Raw genomic sequence first — 17,602 nt, 5'->3', positions numbered from 1 at the left:
ACCCCAGAGAAAATTGGGGTAGCATGAAGCACTGAGTTTATAAGAGTTAATCTTCCTGCTAGTGTGAGTGTCTTCCTCTTCCAACCAGCTAGCTTCTTATCTATTCTTTCCAACATGAAGCTCCCATCTCTCTGGTTTAATGACTGAAAGTGTTTAACATGAGTAGTTCTTCCATCATTTTCATGATATGAGGAAGCATTGCCACCATCGTTCTAAAAAGGTGATGTCTCTTTTGCTTATTTTCTAATACATAGTTAAGGGATGCTTCTACCTCAGACTACTCATCATAGCTGCTTACTTGCCCAGAGCATCGATCTTTGTGCAGTAAGCACTTCCTAAGATCTATATAGATTTTGCCCTTATCGTGCAATTTCTTCTACTAGCACCTCCAATATATATTTTTCTCATCCATAGAACGGGGAAGCATGCATGCATAAGATGAAGCCATGAGCAAGCTCCTGGAAGGACACTGGTGCCTGCCTGCGAAGATATATTTGTTCACTGGAATAAAAAAAAAAAAAAAGGCTTTGTGTTAGTGGCATTGCTGGTCTTACACAACTTAGTTTTGTACAGGAATTGTAAAGGTCGTTGTGGTCATTATCACGTAAACACAAGTTGCCCATTATATTATGGCCAGGAGCCATCTTTGGCAAAGTGGTGGCATAGTGGTTGGATGTGAAATTCTGAAACAATCTTTTACCCAATGATAATATATATGATGTTCGTCCATTTTCTCACGGCAAGGGCATGTGCTCAAGGTTGCGACTTTTAGGAGACTTCTCTTACTGAATGAACGTCACTCAAGTCAAGAACTTTTAAAGCTCCATTCTCTCTGCTTTACTTCTGATCATAAGCCTAATTGGCTAGATAGCTGATGAGGATGCCATCATAAGAGCATCTACATGTGCTAAATGTTCCATTAACATTGTCATGACTCAGAAAAGTGATTGATCAAGTGCTTGGAAACTAATGCTGTGTCTATCCCATCAACCTGAGGGCAGTTCCATTCATCTCAAAGCATATATAGCTTCACACAATCACATAAGAAACTTTTAGAGGTCATGGATGCAACGCCAGCATCTGCTAACCTTCTTTCTAGGAATGCAACACTCTTCATGAACCTTCCCTCTTTATTGGTAGCCTCTTTAATTATAGATGCAACAAAGAGTGGAGGAGCTTGATGGCCCTCTCATGAACCTTTTTGTTAGCTGATGGGGGGTAAGTCAAGCCAATAATGTAAGACGGAAAGAGAAGACGTGCAAGATGCTTTACAGTTTGGAGGTTTTCACACCAACCTTCTCTGCCCACTTCCTTAATAAAATTTGTTTGGAAGAAGATGGATTGCAAGTGGAAATTAGATCGGCGGCACCTTGATAGAGTCGGTGGACATATCTTACTTTATTTTTTGAAAAGAAAGATGAAGCAATAACTTATGTTACCTCTTTTCCTAAAAAGAATGTGCTTCAAACACTAGACACTGCCGAGAAGAAAGAAAGGAGAGAGCTTTCTTTATGGCCACAAACCTTAATTGAGCCTGCGTCACTTAACCGAACCAGTAGGCCCAAGATGAGGGCCGAGATCAGATACCACTCTACCTGATGCCGCCTGGTAACCGGTGAGGAAATATAATTTGAGTGCACATATTCCTATATGTGTATGTGTGATGGCTAAACTAGGGGTGCAATTGAGCATATATAGCTAAGTTGAATAGCTAGAGGCTTGAAATCAACTCAACTTAAAGTGCTCAGGCTCAAAACTCGACTCAAGATTGATTGAGTCTTAAATCCAAGCTCGAATTCAACTTAATCAAAAAAAAAAAAAAAACAATACTTGAGATTGATTTGGTTTAACTCAAATATAAACTAAGCTGTACTCGAGCTTGAATTCAAACCTTGATCTTAATTAAAAAAATATAGTTAAAATAAAATATAATGTAATAATATATTTTAAACTATTAAATTAATAATATATTATGAATAAAATATAATGCTATTAAAAATAAATATACTCGACTAAGCCCGCAAGCTTTGAGCCGAGTATTTTGCTACTCAAGCTTAACTCAAAAAACAGTTCAAACAACTCGAGCTTGGTAGTAGTCAAGTCGGGTCGAGTCTGGGTCCGAGTCGCGGTCAAAGAGCTCGTGAGTTGTTTGACTCATTTGCACCCTAGATTAAAAAGCTTAGGCCTATTTTTATAGAATGATAGGTTTTAATTGAGCTGATCCACAAACTTAGGCCCATTTTTCGGCCATTTCAGCTCTAGATCAAGCAAACTTGGTTATTAGCAGCTCCTGATGCAAACGACTGTTCCACTCATGTTCCTCAGGGAGAAAAATGAATAATATTTATACTTAGTCCCTCTTAAGAGGGATCGCATGGGAATGGCTCAAAACTATTATGTTTCCCCCATATGTTCTTCAACACCGTTTCTATGATATCTTAGCCAGTGGCGGATGCCATGAAAAGTCTCCTACAATCCAAGCGACCCCCTGTTTGTAACTTTTAATCCTAACATTTAGATAGGCTGGGCCAAAACTTGGGACTAATAGCATACACTTGTGTGTTGCTAGGTAAATGGGCAAAGTTTGGGCCGGAGTACAGGCAATTGAGCCTATGACAGCCTCAAGGGGCACACCCTTTTGAAGTTTGCTCCAAGGTTAGCTCAAACAAAGATACAGGGAATGCCAACAGGCCAATCTTAGATTAAATCCTAATTTAAATTATTTTCGGGTTGAGTCATTGCTTGGGGTCTGTTACTCTATTAGTCCAAATATGATTAAAATTACCTTATTAGTCCCGATATACTTTTCTTATTGGCCGCATTGCTAGGCTATATATTGACGTACATATCGTTGTTGTAACGGGAAATACAAGATACATAAATTTCATCTTCCCCCCTTGTTTTAACAGGACCTATTGAGAATTTTGAATATGGTCAAGGTGCAATGTTGCCTTAGCTACTACCAAGCGACAAAGGCATGACAAGTAGCTTCGAACTCCGATATATTCATTCATGTAGTGTGTTCATTTCTCATGCTGCATGTCATGCAGCACAACAATTGCACCACCATGCGAACTTGTCCTCTTTTTTGAGAGAAACGGCGGTGGCTTCTCCAAAGTCATGGCAGTGTTGGTAGCTCAACGTTCCCAGTGTTCCACCTAGGCATCAAGCACAGTTCGGTCAGGCCAAATTCGAACAGCTTGGTTAATACAACATGCGAGGTCTGGACAGGAAAATTTAAGCTTATACAAAACAAATTTAGCCTACTGGCACATCTCTGGAAGGCCAAGAGGACTTGGATCTGTTAATTGGCATCCCTCAATGATATAAGATAACACCGATCTCCGGTGGGAATAACCATGCATATATAATTTGGATACTCCATTGTTTCATGTGGTGGTGTGTGATGTTGTCTTCATGTTCTTAAACTATCTGTGAAGGTATAGGATTCTAGCAATCTCTTCGGTACTAGATCAAATGAAAAAGGCTTGGTTAATATTATGCAGAAAGAATTAAATGAGAAGAAAGTATCCAACATTACATAATGCAATGCAATGACTTATGTTGTTTGCCTGCCTCTTTTGGTACCACATTTTGACATGACTCAAGAATATTTGACAAAAGAAGCTTATAAACTAGTAAGAATTAGGAACCGGTAACAAGGCAATTTTGTATGGCCATAACGAGGCATTCAAGCGCCTCTAATTGATTACCATGCATGTCTCGGTATTGTCCAGTGTAACAATAAATAACTTGTAGTAATTTTCTTTTTACTTTTCTTCTTTCTTTTTGATTTTAGGCCAAAGTAATGAGAGGTTTTATCATAATGGCTGTTTGCCCTTCTTATTGAAGCATGAATGATTTTTGACCATTCAAATGAGAGGTTCCAAGTGCACAAAACCCAACAAAACAGTCTCATTACCTTAAGATATCCAGGTTAATCATAGTCATCATTTTGGTCACTCCACTTACGCTTACCAATAATCAAAGAGTGACATGCTCTTTAAAGAGAACTCCAACTGTCCTTTATGTTGGACTAGCATGGAGCAAGAGAACCAAGTCTTTGCTCTTTCATGATGTGTGTAGGCATGACAAGGAGCCAGCTCCTTTCAGTCTCAAAGGCTCAGAAACGAAGAACCAACTAATTAACAGCGCAAGCCTTGGTCTTGTAATAACGTTGGACCAACTCTTCTCCTTCAGCTGGCCGAGAACAATCATGATGCCAATAGGACCTTACATACGCTGGCCTTGGAGGATAGTTGTAAACCCAAGGGCCTGTAGTGTTTAGGAATACCACGTACGGAGAAATGGTGGGAGGCTTTGTTAAGTAAGATAGCTGGAAGAATAGTCATGGAACCTGTTTGCCTTTGGCCCAAGTTTTTTTTAAAAAAAAAAGCTAGCTGGAGGGTATAATTGATGGAACCTGTTTGCCTTGTCTTCCTATATAAGTATCCAAAATCTACTAAGTATATAGTCGATATAGAATTAAATATATACTTATATGGGTCCTCACATACTTCTCCGATTTAAGCTCTAAAATCCTCGTCAGGCTAAAGGTTCAAATCTTTTTGAATATAATCATAAACACTGAGATTAGCCCATAGTTAGTTCTAATAGAAATATGCCGTATGTCTTCATCCAAAAAAGCTAGTTAGAAGATATTATTTGGATTTTTTGGCTTTGCATAAATATCCAAGATCTATCCAGTGCATAGTCAATATGGGATTAAACACACATCCACATGAGTCCTCACATAATACTATTTTAAAAGAGATTGGAGATCTAATGTAATGCCCAAGGGTGCGTCAATAGTTTGGAAGGAGATTTGCATGGCTTCAAAATTGATTTGTGATGGTTTTATTTGGTCTATTGGTCAAGGCAATTAAATTAATTATGAAACTGAACCTTGGTTCTCTTGTAGGACATTCTATCAGATGCCCTCATGTTGTAATATTGATTTGCTTGAATCCAAGCCAAGTGTTAACTTCATAGCAAGAGAGGGTGGGTGGAATAAAGATCTAGTCCATCAATGCTTCCCGCCCCCGATCGCCGATCAAATTGAGCAAACTCCATTGGTCGGACAGGGGAGATGATATCTTATGCTGCTGGAATCTAGGATTTAAGTAGAGGATTATAGTGAGTGAAGTCTTCAACCAAAGAATGAGGCGGGATTGTTCTATGGATGATAACCATATTCCTATAATTTGGAAAATAAAAGCTCTCTTTCCTGAGTCCATGAGACGGTCCACATGAGACGTTGCCGGCGAAGAAGCAACAAAAGCAGGGGCATCGGGCGGTATGGGTAGGTGCCACCCCTTGCTTCGAGACCTCAGAACTATGGTTAGTGGCAGCACGGCATTCCAAGCCAAACATATTTATAGATAGACTAATTGGGTTGCAGATTGGGTAGCCCTCGTATGTGGCTGATCACTTCAAAAGAACTCTGTAGGTTGGAGAGAGAGAGAGTTGCCTAGAGTACTCCGTGACTTATTTGTTCTCTAATTTTTTGGATATATTTGTACTAAAACTGTATAATCATTCGTTTAGCAAAAGAAGAAAAAAAAGGAAAAAAGAAAAAAAAAAGGAAAAAAAAAAAAAAGAAAAGAAAAGAAAAGAAAAGAAAGGAACAAAAGCTTGCACTGGGCAATGGTAGCGGGGATTTCAGGCTTGGGCCTTTCCATAGGGTCGGATTTGGGCCAGATTGCTAGGGTGGGGCTGGGGCAAGCCCTTTTCTTTATTTCATTGTTCCTTCCCATTTCCTCCCTTTCCCCTTTCTTCCTCTTTCTTTTTTTTCATATATATTCTTTTTATTCCTTGTCTGTGGCCTTCTATGCTTGCAGCATCTAATTTTCATAGTTACATGATGGTGCTTGTCGCATCAATTTTTCTTTAAAAAAATAAATAGCAAGCATTGGCGAGAGGTGAAAATGGGTAAAACAAGTCCAATCGGCAGTTCTTAGGGATTTGCTTGTTAAGGGTCTGTATGTGCTTCTAAGGATCTTGTGACCTATTTTTCAAGACAAATGCCATGGAACTTCAATTATTTGACCTCAACTAGAGTTGTTAGTGCAAATTTGGGCTCAGTCCACACCATTTTCTTGTTGAAATCCAATCGAAGAGATGTTTCTGGACAAGTGATTTAATTATATAAGTTGTTTTTTCACTATCGACTTATTATAATAATCAATATTTATAAAAAATAATAATTGTTATTTTCATTGTTCAACTATGTGACAAATTAAGTTAAAATTCAAGTTTCAATATCAGCTAAAAAATTATTTTAATCCAGTGGACACTTTTTTACTAGAACAACAAATAAGGTTGGATGTAATAATGCCTATTCTTTTATTTCCAAATAAACAAAGCTAGTCCGAAATGAGAAATAATGGGGGTTATTTCTGTAATGATGAAAGTCGACAGGCAGCTCCACAAAAGGCCGGTTATTTGGGAATACCACTTACAGCATTATTAAAACGCTGCACAAGAGGCATGGGCATGTTACTTCTCTATGAAAAAAAAATGATATTCCCTTTAAGAAAAGAAAACATGTTACATTTTTTTTTCAAAAAAAGAAAAAACCATTATACGAAACTAATGTTGGAACGATCTAGATGAAAACAAAGAAAACTAAAGATGTCCAAAAAGATAAAAAGAAAGAAAAAATACAATACGCATAGATTCACATAGTTCTGACCTATATCCATAGGTGAAAATAAAGTAGAGATTCCATTATAATTAAAAAAAATTAGAGTATAAGAAATATCATCGTCTCTCAACAAAATTCTAGTCCCACAATATCATCTCTATTATACTTTTCTAAAACGAAACAAAATTTCTGCTTCCACCACAAACTTTATACAAAATTTCTAATTTTTTTCTTCAAATATATTGAACCGAATCATTGAACGAGGCAGATCATTAAATGCATGACCCACTTAATAAGTGATAATTAAAATTTCACATCTACATGCATCTCCTCTTGGCCCACAACCTGCTGAAGTTTAGACATTGGGAGCATTAGGAGCACTTTCAAAATAGCAGTCAATGCACGCGTTACACAAGCACTGCTCATCTTTAAATATTCCCGCACAACATCAACTGTGTGGTGCTACTTCTGAGCAGAAATGCTGCAAGATCCAACCCTCTGAACAGAAGATTTTCTACCCCATGACTCCTAATTCCATGCAGCAGCCAGTGCTGAAAGAAATGCTGTGGCTGAACATTTGGGCCCTGTAGCATTACTAGTTCCTAGTAACAGATGGGATTATATCCTCCTTGTACTGTGACTGGTAAGGCATCTCTATTACCATACTCTTCTCCTCCTTCTGAAAGGACTAATCCTCATCTTTCTTCTGTATGCCAATCCCATCTATCTGAGGGCTGGCTCCACTTGAAGTCGAAGGCCCATCTCTGTCCCAGTGGCGAGGAGTGATGCCATCCAAATAAACGCTTTATTACTATGTTTATCGGTTGTTTTTTTCTCTCACAGAGGTGGTGGATTGTTATGTCCTCTTCATTCTTGTATTCTTCATTTGGGCGTGTCCATTGATGCTTGTCTTAATATATAGCATGCTTATCTTAATATATGGTATAGACTAATGGCCAGCCAACAGCCTTAGCTTCAATTAGAGTAGAAATGGTGAGTTGCTAGGCCAGCAATACGTACGTCAAGAAACTTTCATATGCTCTAATGGATATTATTGCAATTTCATGAATCACAAGCTATTTAACAATGTTTAATTCATTCTCCAACTTTTAGATGCCTCCATCAATTATCAATTATTGTCGCCCACCATTGATGTACCATTCGTTCAAACCGAAGGTGGGCCTAATTCTCACATTTAGACATGAGAAAAGATGGGGCGGCAAGACATGAATACCGTGTACGGTCTATACTATTTATAGTACCATGAGTAATGAAGGAGCAAACAAAAAATCGTCTTCCTCTATTGGAAGAAAGTTTCTCCAAACCTATTTTGTTTCATGGAGGGAAGACGGACAATTATCAAGGTAACGTAATACAACCCTAAAAGTTCAATTGTATGATGTGCGGAGGAAAATTGATTTTAAGAAATACTTCAATAGTTTTTTTTCTTTATTCTCTTTCCTTTTGAAAGTGAAAGGGGGATACAACCTATTATCAAGGTAACTATGTGTCAATGGACAATGGTTGATGCTAGGTTGGCCATATGACCTAGGGGTGGCAATTTTTGACCAACCTCTTTTATCCAATGTGGACCCAAGTTGTCTTACTTGGCACATTGGGTTTGCGGGGTACAGTTTAACCAATCATAGATGGCCAATGGGTCAGGTCTCGAACTTTAGGGTAGGACCCCTCAACTTATTGAGTTAGAGATGTATACATATGTGATGTATTTATTTAGAAATATATGATTTATATTTTTTTTATTTTTTTAATTTTTTTAAAATTTTGATAAGAAACAGAGGAATTAAAGTACTTTTGCCACATTTATTGATGGAAAAGATTAGATACAAAATCAAAAGAAAGGGAGACCATAGAGAAGGAGCACAAAAGGGGTACATTGTGGGGTTAGTAATAAGGGAGATATGGTGGACAAGATTTTATTGTGATCATTGAGCTGCTCGGCTGAGCAGATGGACTCCCAAAGCTTGAAGGTGTGTAGAATTCTACACAACACTGTATGAACTGAAGATCTCCTTCTAAGAATTACGTAGGAGTTTTTATCGCCCCAAATCTGCCAATAAAGAGCGATTACTAGTTGATCCCATGCTCTTCTGATGTAGGAGTGAATTTTCTTGGTTTTCCATGAAGTGCAAAGGATTTCAAGACTTGGAGGCCAACCTTTCAAATTGAGATAGATTTTGAGAGAGCACTAAATGCTATTAATGAAAGAGCACTTGGTAAAATGATGAGTTCTGTTCTTTGATCTCGATTTGCATAAAGGGCATCCTGAACTAACTGTCCAATCTTCTTGGCCAACATATTTTCTGTATGCGATTTGTTCTTTAAAACTAACCACAACCATCTGTCTTTTCTGATATTGTCGCTTTCCAGATAGCCTTGTAGAATGGACGAAAGGTACCACCATTGTGGATGAATTTATAGAGAGCTTTACAGAGAATATTACACTTCTGCTAAATTTCCAGACCAACACATCTGATTCCTCAAAGGTCGTATGGGCAAAAGAAGTTCCCACAAGAGGTCCAATTGCCTAGACTTAGATGGAGGTAGGATAATTTTGTCCAAAACCTTTGAAAATAATTAGTCTAACCATTCAAAATGAGATCAGACCAAGTCAAAGAGTTAGCCTGTTGGCTGTGGGTTAGGTTTGGGTTAGGCATTCTTGATGTACTGGCTAGTTAGGTCGGGTTTGATCAAGTCCTATAGGCCTTGATCTATGATATCAACCTGAGTTGAACTTAACCTTTAGATTGCCACCCCTAATATGACCTATGGAGTGGATCCAAACCCACATCTTCATCTGCTAGTTTAGGTATTTTGATTTATATGTTCCACTTGCTCTCTCACAACATACACTACATGGTGCCTAGGAAGATAGGTGCCAAGGATGCAAGAAGTTTTGGTACCTAATTAGAATAAGAGGTTGTATATTTACCTGTACTTAGGCAGATTCTAGTTGTAAATGTTGCAATTAAATTGCAAGTGCCCAAAGCGATTACTTGGGTATCTCCAACTACAACTCATGCTGCATTTGAATTGCAAAAAGGAACCCAAATTTTGTAATTGAAACTACAAATAAAATTGGCCACATTTCCAACTAGAAGATTAGTTGCAATTTGAAGCAGCCTTGAAAGGATTCCCCTCACCATTCTCAATTGTTGAATTTTAATATTGTATATTTTAGTATATTAAATATATATTAATTATTTCATTAATATAAATATTATTATTATAGTAAATATCTTATAAAATATAAATTTATTAGTATATTGATGTATATTTATTCTAATATTGAATAAGTTTTGTGATGCTATGTCACTACAAGAATTATTGTTATAACATTAACAATAGTATGATCATAATATACTTATTTATTTATTATTGCATGATTCTTATTAGATTAATCTGTCTATATAACATTTATAATCATATTATAATTTCTATTATATGATGATTACTAGCAATTTATAATAATATATATTATAAATATATATTTAGGACTATAAAAATATATCTAATTTTTATAATATCAAATTATTTTATTGTGATATAATTGTTATAGTAATTTTTGTTATATATAATTGAATAATAATTTAGTAATAATATTATCTTTCTTATTATAGTTATAAAAATAACATGATTACTATTAGAAATGGTAAACGGTTCATTATTTCCAAAATTGCAACATTACCAAATTACTTGCAAAATTGCCATATATTTTTCAACATCAAACAACTAAACATGTACAATTGTATTTGTAGTTTTCAATTATAAACAGATAAATAGAAATAGTTTTTGCAATTTGAATTCTAATTTGTTGGAAGTCTATTGCTTATTGTATTTGTACTAGGATTCTCTTTATCTTTGTTTTCCATTCCAATACTAGTTGGAAAAGTTTGTTTTTTAGTGCAGGTTCATTTTAGTTAGGCTTAACTTTAGACTTAATATATTTGAGTTTGCTTTTTAGTTGGTGTGAGATATTAATATTTTCTTATAGTGGGAGAGATAATATGATTTTATAAACAAAGAGAGTTTGCCGAGATGCCTTTTGTGGTAAGAGAAAAAACTCTATATGTGGAGCATCTAGAGAGTGAACTTATTATTTTGGTCGGTATTTTTTAAATAAATTAATTTTTTTTCCACAATTATTATTTTTTTTGCAATTTTTTTTTATGTTTAATGTTTGTTCTGAATTTTTGACTGGAATGGTCGTTACAAGGGCTCATTACCATGCACAACGTCTATTCCGTCTCAAGCATGCCGTGGCAAAATATCCACCCACCATTTCACCACCACTCGCACCATTCAAGCTCGGGCCTGTACGCATGGCTTGATATATATTATTGGGAAGTAATTAAGCGATCAGTTATTGAGACAAGTTATAGAATGCAAGTTAGGTCATGGTTGATGCCCCTAACAACTAACATTCAATATAAACATTAAATAGAGAAGGGGACCTAAGAAGGCCTCGTTAGTCGTTAGGAATACTAAAATATGATTTGTTACTCCTCTGAAGAATTTGGACTTACAACAGGATGAATCATGAAGTAAAGCCCACATGGTCGAGCTAAAATTAATGGAGTTGGATTCTCAATTGCGTCTGCTTACAATGCTTGACAATTTTGGATAGTCCTTTTTAATTTTTGTTGCTTAATAATAGTGGCCCCTTTCAAGTGAATTCAAAGAAATAGGTTCTCTGTTCTGAGAAAAGAAATGGAACCCTTCTGAAGTTTCCACTCATGCTGAATTATCAAGGGATTGAAGAGCTTGGCTGAAATCAGTATTTATATGGGATAATATCATCAAGTGCATGCATGTAGGTTTGCTTGCTTTGGGGTTAATTTTCTTATGATTTACATCCTATGTAAGCAAGTTAATGCTTTAAGGAAACAGAAATTTAGTGAGAACTAAGCTAGCTATGAAGGGGTAGAAAAGCCAGCCACGGGAAATAGGAAAGCTTCACTAATGACTTACCTGTTTAGCATATATATATATATATATATATATATAATAACGCACCAAGGCTAAGGGGAGCACCATGTGCCACGTTTAGCATGTGCTGTTTCAAACATTTCAAAGTGCCACCATCTCCGATCTTCAGAGTTTACCTAATAAATAGATTAAGGTCTTTACGGCAAACCGACTCTATTGAGTTGTGGAGTCGATTAAGGTCAGGTTGCTTCTTTTGTTTCAAACCAGTCGCGCATGGTCCATTCGGTAATCCAACTTCCTTTGGATTCTAAGACCTAAGCCGGTCTTCTAAAATGGATGGAGTCACACCTTCAAACATGACCCATGGTTTCATTTCAGGTCGCTACTAAAAGATTCAAGAGAAAGGGGAGATGAAACCAGGGCACATCACAATCGCACGGGAAACAACCACCCAAGAGATGTCCCAAGGAGTGATGTTATCCGCAGATACCAACTTCAATATAAATGGGAGAAATTATATTTTATATTAGCATACACCACATAGTTGTGCACGCCATGAATCCCAGCCACCTTTTTCTATAGCAATATATCAAGAATCAAGATAAGTGTCTCATGGGATCTCGAGGTTGTGATTGGTGGCGCGCAAGGCCATATGGATATAATTTTTTCATAAACTTATATAATTTTTTAAAAAATTTAAATTAAGATGTCATCCTTCTCTCTCCTCTCCATTTTGAGGGGCATTTTGGGCAGGTAATTATTCACATGGGAAAGCATGGCACTTTCTAAGAAAGATGTTTGTTGGGCTGGTTATATTTGTTTATTGCATGAGGAAGAACTGGGATTTGGCAGTGAGAAGGCTTGAGATGGGTGAGAGCTTAAGACTGGAGAGAGGCCATAGGAAAGAGTCTCCTTGAGCTCAAAGCTTGGGGTCCGAACAGAGCATTCTATAAACTTACTAGGAGTTGGAAAAGACTACCAGAGACGTTAGGATTCTCCTCACCAACTCTATTGGTCGCTTCCCCAACACTACTACCCTCTCTCCCCACTCTTCCTATCTGTCTTCTGGGCCTTGGTGTCTCAGAAAATGTGACTTCTTTTCTCTTTTCTTTTCTTTTCTTTCCCTTCTCTTCCCTTCCATTTGACCAGCCAGAAGGGCTCTGCCTTCCCTTTGTCTTGTTGCCCTTCTGAGAATTTGGCTTTGTGGGTTTCCTTTTCCCTCCATCTCCTTTCCCATCTCCATCATTGTATCCTTTTTCAGTCCTAGAGATTGGTCTTAGAAGTTGGAGTTTGGTTACCTGTTCCAAAGATCACTGTTTTTGAAGCCCTTCTGGGGTGAAATTTGTTTTTGGAGGCAATGAAGGTGACTTGTGACCTTGAAGTGGATGTCAATGGGGAAGAGATCTTCTTAGTGAGTAAGGTAAGTTCTTTCTCCTACCAGTACTAATGGATAATTTGGTATCTGTATTTCCAAATATTTCTCTTTGTTTTTTTTCATAGTACCTTCAAGAAAATTTAGGATTTTGATCAAGTTCCTGAATTGGCTTTACTTCATTCGCCACAGATATGTAAGTTATTCCCTGTTTCTTCCTGATTAAAGAAAGACGCGATTTTTACTTTTAAGGGGCAGTCAAAAAGGATTTAATCCAAAAGTTCTTTTCTTTGAAGGTTTGGAGTGTCTCTTTCTTTCATCTTTGCTCGATTCCTTGTTTGATGTACTGTTGTCTTTAAGGTTTCATTCCTATGAATAGAATGGTATTTTAAGTCTTCTTGTTTGCTACTTTGGTTATTTTTGGTGGCTAATGGCCACTGTTTGGGAAATTTGAGGTTTGTCATTTTTTGGTAGTTTTTGAACTGTTTTTAACTGCTAATGGAGAAATCGATCAGATTCTCTTCTTAATTTTGTCCTTCGTTTCAACCATCTTTTGGTCTCATCCAATTTCTACTCTTGCAGACATTTTTTTTGTTTTGGGTGCCATCTTTGGTTTTCTTCACTGTATCATCTTCTGTTGGCCAATCAACTTCACCCTCTCTTCTTATGGAATGTTTGCTTCTGTGTTCTGCTACCTCTTTTTGATAGCTTCTATTGCTTTATCACAAGTTATGAGCATATGTTTTAATGACTTTGGTTCTTTTTTGCTCTCATTTAAGACCTCTTCATGCGAGGATTAAATGTTGTACTCATTTATCTCCCTTTCCAGTCCCACCTCTCTGTCCAATTAAAGTTGGCCTCATGGGTGGTGTCATTGCTTCCTTACCATGTATGAAGGAATGATTTTGCCTTCTTGTTCTCCTTATTTCATTGTCTTCTAGTAAATGCCTATAGCTACTGCACACCTTCTAGTAATGGGCTTTAGCTTCCTTCATGAATTCAATGCTTTTGGTGGCTGTCTTCGAAAAAAATTTCCAATTCTTTGAAGGGGATTAGGGATGTTCTGAATTGTTTTGCATTTCATGCCAATCCCCTCTTCTACTTTACTAACAATTTTCGGCAATTTTTTTCCTTAGATGGCTATCTACACCTATCTTGGATCTTTTGGTAATTCTTTTTTCTATAACTTCCTCGATGTGTCCTTAAACAGTTAAACTTCATCAGAAGAATTCGATTTGTTATTACCATAGTTCTATCAGAAGATCTATTATTACCATTCAACTCTTTTCATAACAATTTAATATACTAATTGCTAAACGTTACCACATATCATATCCTTCTACACAAAGCCTTTGTTATATTTGGGTGGATAACTTTGTTCATATGAGTTATAACTCTGTGGCCCTTTGCAGGAAATCCTTTCATCATTCTCTGGTAGGCTGAGGAAGTTATTTAACAAACCATCAGATGCAGCAGCGACTAAGGTTCTGAAAGTAATATTCCATGACTTGCCAGGAGGGCCTGAGGCATTTGAGCTCATGACCAGGTTCTGCTACAGTAATGGCGGAATTCAGATAACTCCCACTAATACCTGCGTTCTCCACTGCATAGCTCAGTTTATGGAGATGAGCGAGGATGTCTCTTCCTCCCCAAACTTGATCGAGCTGACTGAAAAATCTCTTGAGGGAATTCTTTATTGGACGTGGTCCGAGATCGTGAATGCCTTGAAACAGTGCCAAGATTTCTTCCCTGCAGCCAACTCCTCGGGGATCGTTGATAAAATATTAGAGACTCTAGTAGGAAGAATCACGACAGCCAGTGATACAAGTCCTACAGGTTCCTCTCCGGAGAGCTTCACTTTCCGCTTTTCATGTGATACAAGGAGTACCGTTAGCACTAAAAACAGCAATTACCGAGTTTGGTGGTTTGAAGATCTTGTGGTTTTGAACTCCGACTCTATCAAGAAAATAATCAAGAGCATGGTTTCTCAGAAAGTAGATCATGCGACGGTCAGTAGGTTCCTCTTTTACTACATCAAATGTAAATTTTCCAATGCCACCTCTGATGAGAAGAAGAAATGCGCTGAAGTTGTGGTCGACTTGCTCTACTCTCTTGATAGAAGCTCAGTGTCCTGCAAGAGCTTGTTTGGAATTCTTCGGATCTCATCATCTCTGAATCTAAGCAAGTGTTGCAGGAGCAGATTGGAGAGTATGATAGGAAGTCAGCTTGATCAAGCAACATTGGACAATTTACTTGTGCCAGCCCCAGCTGGGATGGAAAGTATTTATGATGTAAATCTAGTCTTAAGGTTTGTGAAATCTTTTCTTAGTGCTGGAGGCCAAGCATCTGTAACTAGATTGAAGCAGGTGGGGAGCTTAATTGACTTATACCTAGCAGAAGTTGCTCCTGACTCATGTTTGAAGCCCCCAAAGTTCATTGCACTAACTATAGCCCTACCTGATGCTGCAAGAGATTCTCATGATGCCATGTACCAAGCAATCGTCATTTACCTTGAGGTGAGTCATTTATGTGATCAAAATTTTCATCTCAGTGTTCACATAAGTTCTTCCAATTTATGTTCTAGGTGATTCAAATTAAAAACCAAACAAAAATAGTAAGGCTAATACTCTGAGCTCTCACTATTACTAGTCCAATTGGATAGATTCAAGGGGAATTCTAGAATTTTAGTTAATAATGAACTAATTTTAATTCTTCAAAAACTTTTGGTTGCCACTTCAAATATTTGATCTGAAGTTTTTCTCTCTGCTGCGTCCATTATCCTTTGATATATACTCAGGTTCATGCTCAATTATCTGAGGAAGAGAAGATGAATATATGTTGTGCCATAAACTGCGAGAAGCTTTCAGTGGAATCCTGCAAGCATCTTGCATGGAACTCAAAAGTTCCTAAGAGGACAGCAGTCCAAGCACTAATTTCTCAACAATTGAAGCTCAAGAGCCTACTCGAAGACACCAACCACTTAAAATCTTTCAGTTCTCCTCTCAAGGGAAATGAGTATGAGAAAAATCAATGTGACGATGGTGAGCAGATCATTCTTTATGCAAAGAAGCTCAATTTGCCAATGGAGAATGAGAAGCTCAAAGCCCATCTGCAAGGAATGCAATGCAGGGTAATGGAATTGGAGAAGATTTGCAAAAAAATGCGAACGCAGATGGCAAAGATCATGAAGACTGAGGTATCCAGTCCTGGTAGCTCGAGATCAGTCCCTAGACTATGTTCATGATTCAATTCTATATATATATATATATATATATATATATATATATATATATATATATATATATATATATATTTGTACATAATATTATTGTTGACAAGTGGGTTCCACAGTATCTGCTATAATGTCTTGGTCCCTTCCTGTGGTAAAGCTGGTAAGCGAGCGGTGCCTTTAACAGAGGAAAATGAAAGATTGTTGGATTGTTCTTTCTGAAGGGTGAGATGTCCATTTGTACGTCTGCTGATAAGTTTGGCTCTTCTTTTGTCATTAGTGTTCATGGTACAGGCTTTTTATAGCCCTCGCTAAAAGACTGACAGGTATCTTTAGCTAAGAGGCAGTTGGCAGCCTGGTAACTTCCCATTGGCTAAGCCACTCTAAGAACATCTAAGCTTGCAACGGCGCTAATTCAAAATTTGAAGCATAGAAAATTTCTTTGGATTCAAGAGAACTATTACCATATAAATCAGGACATTCTATGAAGGGAGGGATACGTAGTATTGAAACAGTTTACCTTTGGCCGATTTTACTATTCCTCGTATACAAAAGCCAATTCAGTAACATCTCTCCATTTAGTTTCATGGTTCCAAGTCCAAGTCTGTGGAAATCTTTGGGCTTTCTGAGCGTGAGGTTGCCCAATGTCTCCATGACAACATTAGCAAGACCGACGTACAGGCATCGTAGCGACCGATGGTCAGGGAGCAGTCAACTGAAAAAAAAAAAAAAAAGATGCGAGCCTATTTCTACATGTTACCTTCTTAGCTTTGGATACCTCCTCCTAAGAAAAAATAACTGAGGGGTTTGTGGAGTTCAACTCCACCATGGAGATCTAGTCATTTCCCAATGAGCTCAGGTATTACATGGACCAGCCGAATTCTAGTTCTTTTCCTGTGGAAGCCGACTAGCCAAATGATGAAGGACCTGGTGCACTAGATCCACTTTTTTATATTTTTAATAGTGATTTGAGGTGATTAATGGTCTGCTCTTGAGTTTGTTGTGCTCACGGGCAGTAAGTGCTGTTTGCAGTATGATTAAACAGGACCACCATTAACAAAATGCTAAGTGGAAAGCTCACTAAAAAAAAAAAGAAGAAAATGTTGAATAGTTGTTGGTGGGACTCTCCATCCAAAGTCACCACTCACTACTAATTAGTTTATACGATGCTCACGTAATTATAGTTTATACTTTGTAAACGAGCTTGTGAAAGGGTCTCGATGAACCCCGAGGCGAGGAACGCGGCAAAGGGCACGCGGAGTTGCGAGACCCCACGCCATTGTCGTTGCGCTTGAGAAATGGAGGGGTGCGCACGGCATTGCATGGTAGCGCCATGCAACCCAGTGAATTTAATGGCATGAGACATGGATGTGATTTGAGACGCTAGAAAAATATAATTAAAAAA

General features: G+C 37.5%; 1 protein-coding gene across 1 annotated transcript; it reads left to right on the top strand.

The window, feature by feature from the left end:
* The first annotated feature begins 12,441 nt into the window (after window positions 1-12,441).
* On the top strand, window positions 12,442-16,398 carry LOC120106667 (BTB/POZ domain-containing protein At3g22104-like). The gene is made up of 3 exons (XM_039119694.1): window positions 12,442-13,016; window positions 14,381-15,484; window positions 15,766-16,398. Exons 1-3 carry the CDS (start codon window positions 12,954-12,956, stop codon window positions 16,210-16,212), a joined length of 1,614 nt encoding a protein of 537 aa, XP_038975622.1. The 5' UTR covers window positions 12,442-12,953; the 3' UTR covers window positions 16,213-16,398.
* The last annotated feature ends 1,204 nt before the right edge of the window (window positions 16,399-17,602 follow it).

Source organism: Phoenix dactylifera, unplaced genomic scaffold, assembly GCF_009389715.1.
Source record: "Phoenix dactylifera cultivar Barhee BC4 unplaced genomic scaffold, palm_55x_up_171113_PBpolish2nd_filt_p 000599F, whole genome shotgun sequence".
NCBI classification, from domain to species: Eukaryota; Viridiplantae; Streptophyta; class Magnoliopsida; order Arecales; family Arecaceae; genus Phoenix; species Phoenix dactylifera.
The sequence above is the reverse complement of the archived record's forward strand: the minus strand, read 5'-3'. Positions and strand labels throughout refer to the sequence as shown.